General features: G+C 44.8%; 1 protein-coding gene across 1 annotated transcript; it reads right to left on the bottom strand.

The window, feature by feature from the left end:
* Positions 1–446: 446 nt before the first annotated feature.
* ZNF593 (zinc finger protein 593) lies at positions 447–10,096 on the bottom strand. The gene is made up of 4 exons (XM_075262715.1): positions 9,947–10,096; positions 5,764–5,978; positions 1,015–1,077; positions 447–849 (listed from the first exon to the last, which is right to left on the bottom strand). The coding sequence occupies exons 2-4, from the start codon at positions 5,961–5,963 to the stop codon at positions 729–731; spliced, it is 384 nt and encodes a 127-aa protein (XP_075118816.1). The 5' UTR covers positions 5,964–5,978; positions 9,947–10,096; the 3' UTR covers positions 447–728.
* Positions 10,097–16,821: the final 6,725 nt, after the last annotated feature.

Below are 16,821 nucleotides of genomic sequence, written 5' to 3'. Positions count from 1 at the left end.
GTTGAATTCTAAAATTGTGAAGAATTGAGTAATTTTACTTAAAGAGAAACCTTAATATAGCAAATGCAAGTGTGAGGTTAAAGTTAAATTGATACACCCTCCACCTTCCTTGAAAAGTCAACTACGTGTTCCTATTCCGTGTTAGCGATGCAAAGGTTAAACGCTAGAGCACTAATTGTGCATCCGTGCGAAATGAGTGAGCAGACGTGACTGGAAGAGACAAGCGGATGAGTTTGTGGATGCTTATGAAAGCAGCACATCCATTCCCACCCATACAAAAACTAGGTCATCTGGTTATGTAACTCAAAAGGATAAATATCATCCACAGCTACGAGCAGTGTAGCGACTCTCAGGCAAGGCACAAGTAAAACCGGACATGAAAAGCAAAAGTCATGCAGCCAGGCGTCAAACAAAACAAAACAAAACAAAAAAAAAAGAGTCACAGCTTTGAATTGGGAAACAGATTTTTACCATCACATCATATAAGATGACAATTCACAGGAAACGTTTTAAACATTTCAAGGATATTGCATGCAAGATACAATAGACCATGAATCACAATGTCGCACATTCCCAGTTGTGATGGAAGGCACTGCACAAAAATGCTGTCGAAGTCCTCAAGGAGTTGCTGATCAGCGAGATATCACCTTGAAGTTACACCAGGAGTGAAGTCTCCATTGAAAGTGCACAGTTTATTAGAAAAAATAAAGTTTGTCTGGCAAATAGTATTATTCCATTGGCACCTCCTGTGTCTTGACTTCAATTTGCTTGGGGGCTTTGTATGAGCCCATTCCTGCTGCTCTTTCTGCTTCTTCCTGGGTGTACGGTTCATCTTTCAGCTGCTTCAGTCTGTAACAGAGATCACAACCAGTGTAAATTCTCACATCTGAGCCCTGTGAAGAACACCCACAGTCATACAGTACACTTCCCTTATCAAAATACATCTCAATTCATCTCAACAGGTTTACACAAGTTTGTCGTTGTTTCATAACATAAAATGTCAAATATCTTTACCTGCGCTTATGAACTTTGGTTTTAAAATGTTCCTTCAAAGTCTTCAGGTCCGTGAAGTATCTCCTTAAGAAATTAAAAATATTTTCTAGTGAGAATAGGCTTGGGTGAATAGATTACATTTCCTGTAATATCATTATACAGTCTTAAATACAAAACATATCACCATGAAAATACTATATAAAAAAAATCACTTTGAGTTAACATTCCAAGGTTAATACTACATACAGTGACAAGTCAGATTTGAAACATGGTTACCGCTAAGCAAGAAAAAGTTGCATGCATGAAAAAATAAAGATATAAAAACACATACCGTATATACTCGAGTATAAGTTGACCTGAATATAAGACAAGGCCCTTAATTTTACCAAAGAAAACTGGGAAAACTTAATGACTCGAGTATAAGCCTAGGGGGGGGGGGGGGGGGAATCCACCATTGCAAATAAAAAAGTCTGGTCATGCGCATTACAGCTTAGTAACTCTATGTGCCTCATAGTAATAGCAGTTAACCCCATCATGTCCCTCACATTAACCCCCTGTATGCATCACATAAGTTACTGATATGATATACCAAATGCTCTTATTCCAGGAGACTTAATGAATCACTCTTGCATTATGCTCAGTGCCTAATGGAGCTCAAACACTCGATCAATAACTTTGGTGTAGACTCCTGATGGCTAACCTACTACACGCAGCAAGCTGACAGCATCTGGAGGCAGGGCGACTCTGTTGCTTCCTGCTGAGAGCGCTGCGTGAACAGCGGCCATCTTACGTCCATTAATGAAGTTGGTGTTAAAGTTAAGCACCCACACTAAATTTATTGCAGACTTGCACCCAGACAGCTGAGAACACTAGAACTGTGCCCCACAGTTGCCCTGTCACCAACAGACGGCTGGACCAAGATCCATTCCAGTGACTGCAGGGTCATAAGAGAGCCATCTCAGGCGTGTCTGCTCCTTACACCCATGCCATTATGTTAAAGCAACTACCAAAATCTCACCCTGCTGCCAGTGTACCCACCACAGTTACTGCTCAGCAATACTGGGGGAAGAGAACACCCCATCAGAGACAGTTAAACCTGCCAAGACCTTACTGGTCTTGAAGTGTACGAAATACTAACCTTCAACTGAAGATTAAGCAAATGATATTCAGCAATAAAATAGTCACTAAGCAATAAGGTAACAAATTATTTGTTTATGCTTTATTATATAGTACATATATTAAAAATATAACTGTTTGTTATTAGAGCTACAAATATCACAAAATTATGGATTTTTTTCAGAAGTGAAATGCAATCTGAGTTATGCTCGGATTTTATACAGATTTTGACAAACTGAGCTCAAAAGGTTGCCCATCGCTGGTGAAGACCATGCTCACAATACTACAGTCCCTCCATTTCAATGGGAGGCTCTTAAATGTGCCCTAAGAGTCCTCATCAAACATGGCACTAGACTTAAGCAAGAAGCTAGCCTGAAGCTTCAATTTCTCCTACAGACTTTAAAATACTCTGAAAGCACAACAAACACTCTATCCTTACTGCCCTCACGGCAACACATCATGAGATCAAGGCTCTACTTGAGAATAAGCAACAGTGACTTCGCTAGTCAGGCCAACGGTCCTTCTATGAATAGGCAATAAGGCAGCTCCGAGCACAGCCTCATCATCCTCCGCATGCCACCTATGTGTGGTATTCATCACACCTGCTTCTGTTTCCTGCCTCTGCATGTGCCGTCGGCTCTGCCACTTCAGTTCAGGCAGAGCCAACTGTGCGTGCTCCGCCCACCATCGTGATTCAATTATTACGGGAGCTTACTATGCGAGAAGCGCTGCTGCTAACGCAGTGAAGAATGAGGAGAAGAGGATGCCTTCGCATGAAGGGATGTGCAGCAGCAAGAGGAGGCGGAATACTGGATATGATGGTGCTGTGCTCTGTGCACAGAGTTAGCATATAAGAATAAATTGATTATTTAAAAAAGGCCCAGCTCTGTCCAAAGTCTTGCTGCTGGAGCTGACCTTTTAAACCTCCCTGATGAGGACAATCCACAGCAGCTGAAGAAACATCCACAATGTGTGGACTGGAGGGGGTGTTGAATGACAGGTCCCACTGCCCATCCTACCTGCCATTCCTAAAAAATCCAGCCCAGTAATGAGCATGTAACAAAATGCTGAGCAGACAAAAACTGTCTGCTGAGAACAAGTCACTCCTGGACTTTCTCTCATCTTGCCCACCTAAGTAGTCTGGGCGAGATGTACACCCCCTCCATTCACAAAAAAAAAAAAAAAAAAGGACCTGACTTGCTAAACTGGTAGCCTCAATCTTCAGTTTCAGTAGTGCTCTAATAGCCTCTCAGGTTTTTCTTAAGACATCATTGGCTTTACAATCTATGGGATCCCATAATTGAAACATGTCTTCGAAGGGCAGGGCACTTTTCATCACTTTTGAAACCTGTACTAGGAAGACTATGCGCTTCTGGAGTACCAGCCCAGCAAACTAAACATTTCGCATAGTAAGTGGTTCCTCGTTTCCCTCAATATCAATTGTAGACCAAAATGCCTCCATCTGAAATGTCTAAAGAGAAGTAGAATGCCTCCCCCCCCTTTCTTCTTCCATTTTGGAGGTAGATGGTACTTGATCCCCTAAAATATCTTCTACAGACATACATTCCTCTGAATCCAACGACACAATTAATTCAGACGTTTTGCTGGACATTTGGCTTCCAGATACGGTCCTAACAACCTCCCAAAGACTTGAGAGAGTCGCCCCATTTCCAGAAGCAGGTACATCTTGTACAAAGCCTGTAGCCTCCGCACAGCCCAGAGAAAGCTGAGGTAAATGAGAAGGACAGCCAGGAAACCCTTATCGAAGATACCTCACTCTGACAACCTTATTCAGCTGGCTAACAAGTCGTTTACCTCTCTGAAGTAAGGACTAGAGATGAGCGAGTACTATTCGAAATGGCCGTTTCGAATAGCACACTCCCATAGGAATGAATGGAAGCAGCCAGCACGCAGACTTTGCTGGTGGCCGGCCGCTTAACCCCCTGCGAATAGTACTCGCTCATCTCTAGTAAGGACATGTTGCACTGGAATGAGACCATTCCATTTAAAGGGAATTTACCAACACCTCTAAAGCACTAAGTTGTTGTAAGGGATGGAGTATTAACATAGTTAACATCTTTCTTGCATCAATACTATAGAGAAAATCAGCTTTTAATCCACATGCAAATTAGCTATAGTGCCCCCAAGGAGTGACAGAGCCTGCCAGAGCAGCCATTTTTGTATGTGCAAACACTAACACTCAGCACATGTACAGAAAATTTAAGGTGTACTGCTCCAGCTTCACTGCAGAACTACACTTGTGATAAAACTCATTGGACATCTCTAAATATAAAGACTGCCCAGGGGTGGACAGACAGTCTATAGAGAGACACTAAATCTCCAGTCAAAAAAGGACCTTTTTTGGTTTAGTGTACCAAACGTATGTGATAGGTTCACTCTATTAAAGCTTCTTACCATTTTTGTTAGCAGGTACTGAAACTAATATCACAAAGGCTAAAACATAGCTTTTATTTCTAAAGGGTAAAATAATGCATTATGTTGCGCCCCCCCCCCCCCCCATTAAAAACAGATAGGACTCCATATCAACACCTAGTCCCTTTTCAAATGTTAATCAGTAGATAGAAGAAGGGGGTAGAGAGATCCCACTAGAATCTGGGCTGATACACCAAAGAGTAATGTGTAACACGGTTCAGCCTCAGATAGCTAAGGGTCACCCACTCCATTCCCCCATATTCAAAGCTCCAACATACTAAGGCAGTGTAGTATTCCCGATATTTAGTGAAGACAGTATCAATATATTCCTTAGCTGCTGTGGTGAGGATGACTAGGGAGTTTGCGCCTATACGACCACCTGTGGGTCGGTGAGCACAAGCCCCGCAGTCAATGAGGTTCACTCCCTTCAATATACACCGAGCTGGCACATTCCTCTCTGGAGGTAAGCTACACTACCTATGAACTTCTGAGAGACAAGTACCTCTTTATCTATAATCTCTCAAACGCGTTTCACCTATCGGTTCATCAGGAGAGTAATGTATATAGTTGGAGATAACAAAAATAATAAAGACTGCGGTGAAAACCGCAATTCCTGCGACCTAGATGGTAGGCTGCAGTACTGCAATGAGTCCGACCACTACTTAGGTACTGAACCTAAAGTAATAAACCCACAAAATGGGTAACCAATCCAAGAAAATTAAAAATTGTAGAGATTGTGTTCTAAGGTTTAGTATATACTGAATAATCAGAGATCAGATATCTTAAATCAGTCCCACAGATCTTGAGAGGAGGGGCAGTAAGTGGGCTCAGTCACTACTTTATTGAAACTGGGGACACAGGCCTACCGTTCTCATAACTGGTGGGGGTCTCCACTGTGGGATCCACAGCAATCAGACACTTATCGCCTATCCTAAAGGGAAGTTGTTTTCGATTGGGCAACCCCTTAACCTTTATTTACACTGGTGTTTCTAGTTTGTAAGGTTTCCATTGTTCTTTGTTTTTATTAAACTTTATACAATTAAAATAAAACCTGAATGACACGTAAATCAATCTACCAGGATGAAATGGGACAGATTATGGACAGAGTCGAGATGTCAATACATCCCTCCATATTTTATCATTTTTCAAAATTTGAAGAAAGAGCTCCTAAAAGAAAACTAGTAATATAAACAAAGCAGAACAGAGATGAATGGTACTCACGCGCAATGTATACAGTAATGTTGGGCATTGCCAGGTAGACTGTAGTCAATTTCCTGATTCAGTAAGCGATGGGCATTTTCAGAACGAAGATCTTCATGAATCTGATCTATGTCTTTAACTCTCCTTTTGGTTTTCCAGAGTTTTGAAATATTTTTCTTTTTGTCACTTTTGTGATTTCCAACCTGCTTTGAGCGAGTCATATTTCTGATCTTGGTCTATAACGAAAATATACTACAAATAAATAAAACTATGACAGAATACTACAACACTTATGTGTAGACCAGAACTACAATAGAAGTCACGTCACTAATAAAAAAACAAACAAACTAAGGGTTTGTTTTTTTTAAGCTCTGCTAATTCGAAGTGGATAACAATCAGTCCATGGTCATGTGATTTACGATCCATGGTCATGTGATGAGCACACAGGTGCACAGCTTGTTACCAGGACGAAGTCTGATTACTGTGACTAACAAGCTGTGTGTATCATCACATGACCATGGACAGATTGTTATCCATTAGGGTAAGTTCACACAGAGTATACACACGGATACAGCCTCAAAATCCTGACCAAAATGACGGCTCCCATGGAAATCAGCGAGATGAGCTAGCGGTCCCGGTACCGTAGCTCTTTACAGTCAGAAGGCTTTCCTGACAGTCAGTCAGGAACGTCCTTCTCCACAGCAGCGCCTATCGCGCTGTACAATGTGAGCGGGGAGTAACGCCCCCTCCCCTCCTGATAATACTCGTCTATGGACGAGCACTGTGAGCAGAGGGAGGAGGCGTTCCTCCCCGCTCACACAGTTCAGCGCGATAGACGCTGCTGTGGAGAAGGACGTTCCTGACAGACTGTAAGGAACGCCCTTCTGACTGTAAAGTGCTATGGTACCGGTACAGATAGCTCTTTACCCGGGGCACAGATCAGGAAAGTCAATAGTGCGCTGAATTCAGCGCACTGTCAGCTTTCCAGCAGTATATAGAACTGCCTGTGCCCAAAGTCATGAAAGGTCCTCTTTAAGCAGATTGGGTTTCCGTTTTTTGGTCCCCATGTGGACCTGAAGAACAGAAATCCGAATGCTAGTGTGAACCTATATGGGCTAGTTCACATGGGATTTTGACAGCGGATTTCACTTCAAAATCTGCCCCTTTACAATAGTGGTCTATGTAGACTGCTAGCGTTTTTTTTCCACTAGTGTTTTTTTATGCTAGGCGAAAAAAGAAGCGGCATGACATTTCTTCAGGCGTTTTCCGCCTGAAGAAAGCAACAGAAGTGAATGGAAAGCGCAAAACGCACGTTTTTTATCGCGTGGTTTTTTGCATACAGAAAACCGTGCGGTAAAAAACGCGACGTGTTTTTTTGCAGCCCATTCTCTTTTAAGGGATGGGAAAACCCCCTGACCTTGTTGGAAGTGGTTTTTACAAAAAAACGCTCCACTAAAAGCGGGCCAAGGTCCAAAAAACGCTTCCTAATTAGGAAGCATTTTTTTCCGGTGCCAAAATAAGTCATACGTAATTTACATGTAAACTAAGCCTATAACAGTCATTTTATTTGGAGCTTTTTTTCCAACTCGCCCTCCACAGCCCAGCTGCTATACAGATATCCTGTACTATTAGCATTCTCAGAGATACCACTGGTTGAACAACACAGCCGGAACGTAATACCAAATGCATTAAAAACTGGTTAACTAAGAAACCACACGGACCCCATAGACTATAATGGGGCCTATGTGTTTTCCGCATGAATCACGTGGAGAGAAAAGTACTGCAATCAGCACTTTTCTCTCTGCATGTTTCATTCGAACACCAAGCGGCAACTACACGGCCCCCATTATAGTCTAAAGCAGTGGTTCTCAAACTTTCTAATGCCGTGACCCCGCAATATAGTTCCTCATGTTGCGGTGACCCCATTCAGTTTGGAACGCGCGCCCATAACGGCGTGCGTTCCAGCTGAACAGCGCTGCTGCAGACAGTAGCGCGGCTTCTCAGCGGCTAAAGCCATTGGAAATATGTATTTTCTGATGGCTTTAGGCATACCTCCCAAATTTTGAAGATCAGAAAGAGGGACAAAATGCGCGGTGCGTGCCACAGTGAATTTAGCTCCGCCCACTTTTATGTTGCCTCCGCCCATTCTCATTCATTTTTCATGTGCTCCCACACAGTATAATCCTCCTACAGTCAACCGTACATTATATGTCCCCCCCCGCCATCTCTCCCCCAGTTTCATATAAACCCTTCATCTGCCCCCAGTTTCATATCCCCCCCTCCATCTCTGCCCCAGTGTCATGCCGTACCCCCCCCTTCATCTGCTCACAGTTTCATGTCCCCCATCTGTTCCCCCAGTTTCATGTCCCCCATCTGTTCCCCCAGTTTCATGTCCCCCATCTGTTCCCCAGTTTCATGTTCCCCCATCTCTGCCCAGAGTTTCATGTCCCTCCATCTCTGCCCCCAGTGTCATGCCCTCCGTCCCCCCCTTCATCTGCCAAGAGTTTTATGTCCCTCCATTTCTGCCCCCAGTGTCATGCCTCCCAACTTCATCTACCCACAGTTTCATGTCCCTCCATCTCTGCCCCTAGTGTCATGCTGTCCCCCCTTTCATCTGCCCACAGTTTCAAGTCCCTCCATCTCTGTCCCAGTGTCATGCCGTTCCCCCCCCCCCCTTCGTCTGCCCCAGTGTCATGCCGTCCCCCCCCCTTCGTCTGCCCCAGTGTCATGCCGCCCCCCCCCCTTCATCTGCCCCCAGTTTCATGGGCCCCTTCATTATATTCCACCTTAATGTTTAAAACAAAAAAAAAACCCAAACACATACTCACCATCCAACGCTCCCCCACCGCTCTCTCCGCAGTCTCGCTCACTAATATAGTTGTAGGCACGATGTGACGTCATCACATCGCGGCTACACATGCTGAAGCCGCAGCGTTAAAGCAGAAGCTGAGCTGTGACAGCTCCTGCTTTAATCGCTTGTGTGTTCAACCGGGACATACCTCCCACTGACCGGGACGGTTGGGAGGTATGCTTTAGGTGACCCCTGTGTTTTGGTCGTTCGACCCCTGCCGGGGTCGCGACCCACAGGTTGAGAACCGCTGGTCTAAGGGCTCGTTCACACGTGGGCAAAGGGACGGATTTTGACAGCGGATTTCGCTTCACAATCTGCCCCTTTACAATGGTCTATGCAGACCGCTGGGCTTCTTTTTTCCACTAGCGGCGGGCTGCTGCTAGCGGAGAAAAGAAGCGACATGTCCTATCTTCAGGCGGAAACCGCAGCGCGCTGGACCGCGGCTTCCGCCTAGCGGCAGCACCCTACTGTATTGGCTCATTCATTTGAGCCGACATAGGAGAGGAAAACCGCGACGGTCGCGGCAGGCGGGTTTTGACCAGAGAGAGACGCGGCTCGCCGCGTCTCTCTCTGTGTCAAAACCCGCGTGGACGGTTCACATGTGAACTGACCCTTAAGGGTCCCTGTGGTTTCTTAGCTAACCGTTTTTTGATGCATTCAGGATTCTGTTCGGGGGGGTCCCCAAGCATCGTTCCCAAACGCAGGTGTGAACCAGGCCTAAGCAGCTGCAGTAAGCTATCACATTTTATAGTGCCCGAGATATAATGGTTTGAAGTGACCCTCCCCTCATTTTCACTATATTTTACACAGCTCACACCTCTGTAGAGGAAACGGTTCTCAAAAAAGATGCAAGGGAAAAAATAAGGAGATACAGGAGATCATAGAAAGGAGCCAACATGTGTTAGTAAGTATATTAACACCACAAATACTGCCAGAAATTCAGAAGTTTAGTTCTGCTACAAAGGATCGTTCACACGGGCCGTACAACCACCTTCTTGTGAAGCGACTGGTTAATATCTATGGGGCTGCTGTGTGCAATGGCTAGCACATGGTCAGACAGCCCTCTTGTCTGAATACGCACCAAGGTAAAGTAGTGTTTTATAGGCGGCCAGGGGCAGCTCTCTATCAGGGCAGGGCTCCTAATAAAGGACTCAGAAGGGAATCTAGAAAACCAATGCCAAGATTGGGATCTAGACCTACTTTCTACAAGTCCTAACACCAGAGAACTCATTAAGATTCTGCCGGAGTCAAGATGGCAAGAACACGTGTTCAGGTAGAAGATAAACCGTCACACTACATTAGCAGCCATTCTGTCCGGCCTGCTGCCCACACTTACTACACACGTGAACTCACCTATGTTACAGTCCGGTTCAGCTTCGCCACCATGCCATAAAAAGAGAACCGCTCACACACACACAAGAGAACAAATAGCTAATTGTCTCCATCATTTCCCATAACGATAATGCTTAGCGTCCATTTTGCCGTGGTCTGCGTCATACACAATACATTGTTTCACTACAATAAAATGTCTTCGGTCAAAGACGGAACTACTCACAGTATAGGAACTTGCGTCATGCAATGTAGGACACGTAATGCCTATCTGGAGTTTGGAGAAAGGCTGTCGTGGATTCCTACAGCGACCTCGAGAGGCTGTGTGTGCAATAGCAACGTTTCTGAAGCGACTTGTATTAAAATGTTATATAATATAATATAACAATTACTGCATAGGAGGCGGAGACGACCTACAGGCCGAATATAAAAGCGTTTACAGCTGAATGACTGACACACAGGTTGGCACATAGAGCTGAAGTAGACATTCAGGAAAGTACGTGGGCTTCTGAGCAGTATTATTGCCTCCATGCGTTTATACAACACCCGAGGTATCATAAAAAGGAAAAATATGTGGAGAGTTGAGTCTAAATCCTAGGGGACAAAACGATATTTAGACTTTTTTTTTTTTTTTTTTTTTTTTTTTTTGGGGGGGGGGGGGGGGGGTTATTGCCAAAGCCTGGTATAATAATACATTTTATTTATATAGCGCCAACATATTGTGAGGTAGAGGGGGGGGGGGGGGCACAAGAGCTATCAGGGGCGGCAACAGAGGTAGCATTGCTTATACAGTGGTCAGACAATTTTGTTATAGAGGTTACTGTCATTACTCTACTCTGGCGTTCACACCAGCGCCCGGACTCCGCTCTCAGGTTCCGTCTTCTGCAGAGAGAAGACGGAAACCTGACAGACCGTGTCCGGCCGTGAGCGCCGGTGAGCGTTTTATGTTCTCCGCAGCAAAACCGTTTTTTTTTAAACCGGACACAAAGTCCTGCGTGTCCTACTTTGTGTCCGGTTAAAAAAAACCTGTTTCGCCGCAGAGAGCATAAAACTTTCACTGGCGCTCAAGGCCGGACGCTTTTCAAACCCATTCATTTGAATGGGTTTGAAAAATGACTGCAGGTTTCCGTTTCGTGCAGGAAACGGAAACCTGCATAACGGAGACCCCGGGCGCCAATGTGAACGAGCCCTGAGCCATCACCTGTCATGTCCTTTAACATGTGGTTGGTGCCTGAGGTTCTGATAATAGAGGATGTTATTGTTAGGTCATTGAGTGAGCGGAGTGCATGGGTTGGGCGGTAGACAGAGATGAGGGAGGAAATGTAGGGAGGTGCAGCATTATGGAGAGTCTGGTGGATGAGGGTGATAAGTTTATATTGTATTCTGTAATGAATAGGCAGCCAGTGTAGTGACTGACACAGACCAGAGGCATCACTGTAGCATCTAGACCAGTGGGTCTTAACCAGGGTTCGATCGAACCCTAGGCCCTATGCACAGTTCATTTTGTGTACCAGTAAAATAACATATACCTATGTCTTGAATTTGGAAATAAATCATGTTTGATTTATCACTAAAGAAGGGTTCGGTGAATGTGTATATGAAACTGGAGGGTTCGGTACCTCAAACAAGATTAAGAACCACTGGGCTAGACTGATAGATGAGCCTGGCCACTCATCTAGAGAAAGGAGTGGATGACACATGCATGGAACACGGATTGCACATGGAAATGCATTAGATGTACAACGTCTGTGGTTTACAAGCAACTTAACACTCCCTACCTTGCCATTCACACAAACTTGGCAGAACCCACTTTAGATCGGTTTAGGTTCAGGTATGCGTTTAGCAGACCATATGGCACAGCGACAAATTTTGTACATTAAATTATGGGTGCCCCCATCTTTTTTACTCAGGAACCTCCGCTAACCTTAAAGGGATTCTATCATTAAAAATATGTTTTAAACTAAAAGCACGTAGTATAAAGGCTATTCATCTTTTACCTTTATCTTGAAGGTCTGCGCCACCGTGTTTGAATTTTTCTTCATTGTGCTCAGAAAGCACAGGGGCGCATTCCCTGTGTGCTCTGAGCACAGTGTTGTCATCCATTCCAGCGCCGCCTTTCTTCTGCTCCATCACTCCTCTTCTTACAGGGGATCATCGCAAAACGGCTGACGACTGCGCATATCTATCAGCCATTTTGTGGTGGTCTCCTGTAAGAAGAGGATAATGACCAATGAAACAGAAGAAAGGTGGCGTTGGAATGGATGACAACGATTTGCTCAGAACACAGGACTAATGCCCCCCATGCATTCTGAACACAATGAAAAAAAATTTCAAAAATGGCGGTACGGACCTTCAAGATAAAGGTAAGAGATGAATATCCTTTATAAAGGCTATTCCTAACCCTCCTCCTTCAAATACTCGGGGATCCGCATTTCTCCTGATCCTGCTTCCCTGTTCCAACTTAATTATCTCCCGCTTTTGGATACTATTACCTCTGATCTACGTTCTTATGGAGCTCGTCTCCCCTCTTGGTTTAGCCGCATTCATGCCCTTAAGATGGATGTCCTCCCTCGGTTCCTGTACCTATTCCAGGCCCTGCCCATCCCTCTCCCACGCGTTTTCTTAGCTAGGGTGCAGTCATTGTTTGGGAAGTTTGTGTGGGGTTCCTCTCGGAGCAGACTTGGGTTCAGTACTCTTGTCCGGCGTAAATATAGGGGTGGCGTTGGTCTCCCGGATGTGTGCCTTTACTATCGTGCCTTGGTTTTGCTTCGTCTGTTCGATTGGCAGTTCCGTCGCCATGATAAGCAGTGGGTTTCCATCGAATTCGATCTGATTTCGTCTTCGCTATCCTCTTGGCCTTGGATCCCTCCGCACTTTCGTCCTAAATCCCCTGGCCTCTACGTTCTCCCTTCGCATTTTCTGAAAGTATGGGATCTGGTGTGTTCTTCTGGCCGCTTGGCCCGTGTTCCGGGCCCATTAACTCCCCACTTCGACAACCCTATGTTCCCTCCTGGTTGCTCGGTTGACCGGTTCCTCTGCTGGGACCGAGTGGATTGTACTTGTCTCCAGGAGGTGGCGGGTGATTCTCCGCTCCTTCCTTTCGCCCAGCTGTATAGTTCTCATCCTGACCTGCGCCTCTCGTGGTTGGAGTACGCCCAACTCCAGTCCTTTCTGAAGCAGTTTTCGCTCACTCCTCGCCTCTCTTCTCCTTCATTGGCCCTAGAATCCTATATTGGGCGTCAGACCCCCCCCCCCTCGCGCCCTTTCGCTGCTGTATGATGTTCTCCTCTCGGATGTCACTGCGGAACTCCCTCCCTACGTCGCCGCTTGGAACGCCGACCTTCCTGTGGGTTTGTCATCTGCGGATTGGGACCGGTCCTTTTTGCTCTCTCACAAGCTGGCCCTCCCGTGTAGCGCTCAGGAGAGGAATTATAAGATTCTGTCCCGGTGGTATAGGTGTCCAGTGCTTCTCCATAGGATTTTTCCCGCTGTTCCGGACTTATGTTGGCACTGTGGCTCCGCTAGGGGTACTATGTTGCACATATGGTGGGACTGTGACGTTCTGCGCCCCTTTTGGGACGCAGTGTTTTCTTTGTATTCCAGGGTCAGTGGGCGCTCGGTGACTGTCTCTCCTCAGCTGGCACTTCTGTCGGTTATCCCTGGTAAGCTGTCGGAGATTAAGAGGGACCTCCTGGGGCACTTTCTTGTGGCCGCCAGGACCGTCATCCCAAGACACTGGCGCAGCCCTACCCCTCCCTCCTTGATTGAGTTCCTCCAGAAGTTCCTTCTTATTCAGCGGATGGAGACCTTGGTGGCGGAAGATTCCCCTGACTATTCCAAGTTTGAACTGCGTTGGCGTCCCTGGGTTATGTTCCAGGAATCGTCTGCCTTCTCTTCTGCCTTCGCATGAGGGTGACATGGCCGTCTGTTTTCTTCTCCTTTTCTTCTTTCCTTCTTTTGCTTTCGTTGTGGTTCTTTTAGTCTGCGTCTTGTGTTTGTTTGTTTTTTGTCTATTCCTTTTCCCTTTTTTCTTTTCTTGTTGGGCTATATTTGGTTTGTGCGGAGGGGGGTCTTTTTGGCCTCCCAGCCCGCGGATTTTTATGCTTCTTCATTGTTGCTCAACTTTATTTTTGTTGCTCGTTTTGTATTATATTGAAAAATCTTTAATAAAACCCGTTTAAGCATAAAGGCTATTCCTACGTGGTTTTAGTTTAAGGTTGGGGCCCCACAAGATGGAAACACTGTGATTTGGCCGTGACGGAAATGCAGCTGGAAAATTTGCGGCATTTTACAATAAGAGCAAAGTGGATGGGATTCTATCGAATCCCATGCCCACTTTGCGGTAAAGACTGTGGTGTGGACGTGCCATTTCCAAAACTGCGCCGATTTTGGAAATCGCAGCAAGTCAATTATACCTACGGAAACGCTGGCAGTTTCCCCATAGGTATAATTGTAACAGAAAGTCCACGGAGGAAAACTCTGCAAACTTTCTGTCTAAAGCACTGCAGGAAGAACCGCGATGCGTTGTTGCCACAATTTTTTCCACAGCACTTTTTTGCTGCGGGATGTCCAATGGGGCCTTAGCCTAAAACTTATTTTTTAATGATAGAATCCCTTTAATCCGCCCCTGCAGAAGCCCCAAACAGAGCGGCTGCATTCTGCTAATGGTGTTTACAAAGAAGCAGTGGAATATTATACTTCCTAATTTAATAAATAGAGGAAAAGAAATTTCCAGAGAATTAAACCTCAGCAGGAGCAGACACTCCCCTAAAGCTAATCTGCAGAAGAGTACAACACCGATTTTAATGAAAATGGAGCTGCAATGCAGAATAAGAAAGTTATCATTTGAAAGTGTAGCAGCCCATCCTTCATAGTCTGATACCACTTTTCCTGCTAACAGACTCCTTTAACTCTTTCCTGCAAGATGACATAACAGTACGTCATGGAAAGGTGTATCTTCCCGCGCCATAGCGTACTATTACGTCATGGCAATGTCACCCACTCAGAAGCTGAGCAGGTGACGTTAAGAGTGGGTGTCAGTTGTAAAAACCAGCTGACACCTGCATGTATCATCTGTGTAGCCGGCCCTAGCAACCATTTACCTTATCCCCCCCCCCCCCCAACGTGCGCTATTTCTAGTGGGTGGGTGTGTTGTTTATTCTCCAGTCTAGGACTGTGATCTTCTTTTGTCTTCTGAACCTATCTGCATGATTGATTATGAAGGCGGTCAGCCTATCCATATGCGAAGGCTGACAAAGGTTATACACTGCACACTAATTACTAATTTTTTGAGAAGCACTTTTGGGCTCAAAATTATAATGCCCCTTGATAAATTCTGTGAGGGGCGTAGTTTCTAAAAGAAGGTTCATATTTTGGGGCTGAATTATTTATATTATCTCTGAAAATGCCCCTTTAAACCCTCGTGAAAATGAAAAATTTGGAGATAAATTGACATTTAAGTCATTTTTCACGTTGAATATTAATGAAATCTGTGAAACAGCTGTTGGTTCCAAATGCTCACTATACCTCTTGATAAATTACTTGACGAATATAGTTTTCAAAATGGGGTCACTTTTAGGGGGTTGGGGGTTTCTATTGTACATTACTTTTGGAGCTCTGCAAATGGGAAATCTTCTTTTGAAATGCCTTGTGGCTCTCCTACCCTTTGGCGTGCTAACGTGTGCCCAGACATCAGTTTACATACACATGTGGCGTATTTCCGTGCTTGGGAGAAACTGCATACCAAATTGATAAATGCATTTTCTCTTCTTACTCCTTGTGAATGTGTAATGTCTAACTTTCAGCTCTATATTGTTTGAATTTCCGTGAAATGCTTAAGGGCTCGTTCACACAGGACAAGAGGGGGCGGATTTTGGTGCTGTATCCACGTCAGAATCCGCCCCCTCACAATAGAGGTCTAGAGCTTACTTTTTGCTGTGAGCAGTATGTTCCCGCTCACGGAAAAAAGAAGCAAGCTGCCCTTTCTTCAGGCAGATTCCGCGGTTGATTCAGCCACGGTGTCTGCCTCGTGACAGCACTCTCCGGACTAGGCCCATTCATTTGGGCCAACTCCGGAGTGGGACTGACAGAAGCCACAGCAGGCGCATTTTGGTTCTATTTTGACGCAGCTTCCCACGTCACAATCAGGACCAAAATCTGCCATTCTGTGCCCCGTGTGAACTAGCCCTTAAAGGCTTAACAAGCTTCCTTAATGTGATTTTGAATTATTTGAGGGGTGAAATTTTATAAAGTGATGATTTATGGGGGTTTCTAATATAGGCCTTTATATGGAACTGATATGGTCCCTACAAAATGGGTTTGGGAAACTTTCTTGTAAATCTGAAAAATCTAATTTACACGGGTAAGCCTTCAATTGTCCAAAATAAATTCAAGGACGATTAAAAGATGATGCCAATGTAAATCAGAGATATGGTAGATAATATTTGGGTGTAAAAATATTTTATTGAATTTTGTAACAGAAAAAAATAAGTGCATGACAGAGTGTAAACCATAATGAAAACAACGTGATAAGGAATGAGCACAACAGAAGCAATAGAAAGAGAGGGGAGGGGGGAGAAAAGGACTGGTAGAAAATATTTATTTCTGGATTTGGGTGGTATGATTATTTGTCTGAAAAGTTGCCAATTTTTCCAAATTTCTATGAAATTTCAAATTTAAAAAAATAAAAATAAATGCAAAAAAATATTGATCAATCACTAACTGGAAGTTCAATGTTTCACCAAAAAAGTCCCAAAATCACATGGGTAAGTTACAGTAGGTTAAAAACGGGTCCGTGTCCTTAAGGTGTTTTTTAGTCATGTTCAAACTTCTAGGACTCAGGCAGAGCAGAGTGCACATGCTCGCGGCCACAAGAAAAATGTCCGCTTACACAGCTGTGT

Source organism: Leptodactylus fuscus, chromosome 2 (assembly GCF_031893055.1).
Source record: "Leptodactylus fuscus isolate aLepFus1 chromosome 2, aLepFus1.hap2, whole genome shotgun sequence".
Lineage (NCBI taxonomy): Eukaryota > Metazoa > Chordata > Amphibia > Anura > Leptodactylidae > Leptodactylus > Leptodactylus fuscus.
This window is presented reverse-complemented; position numbering and strand designations above follow the sequence as displayed.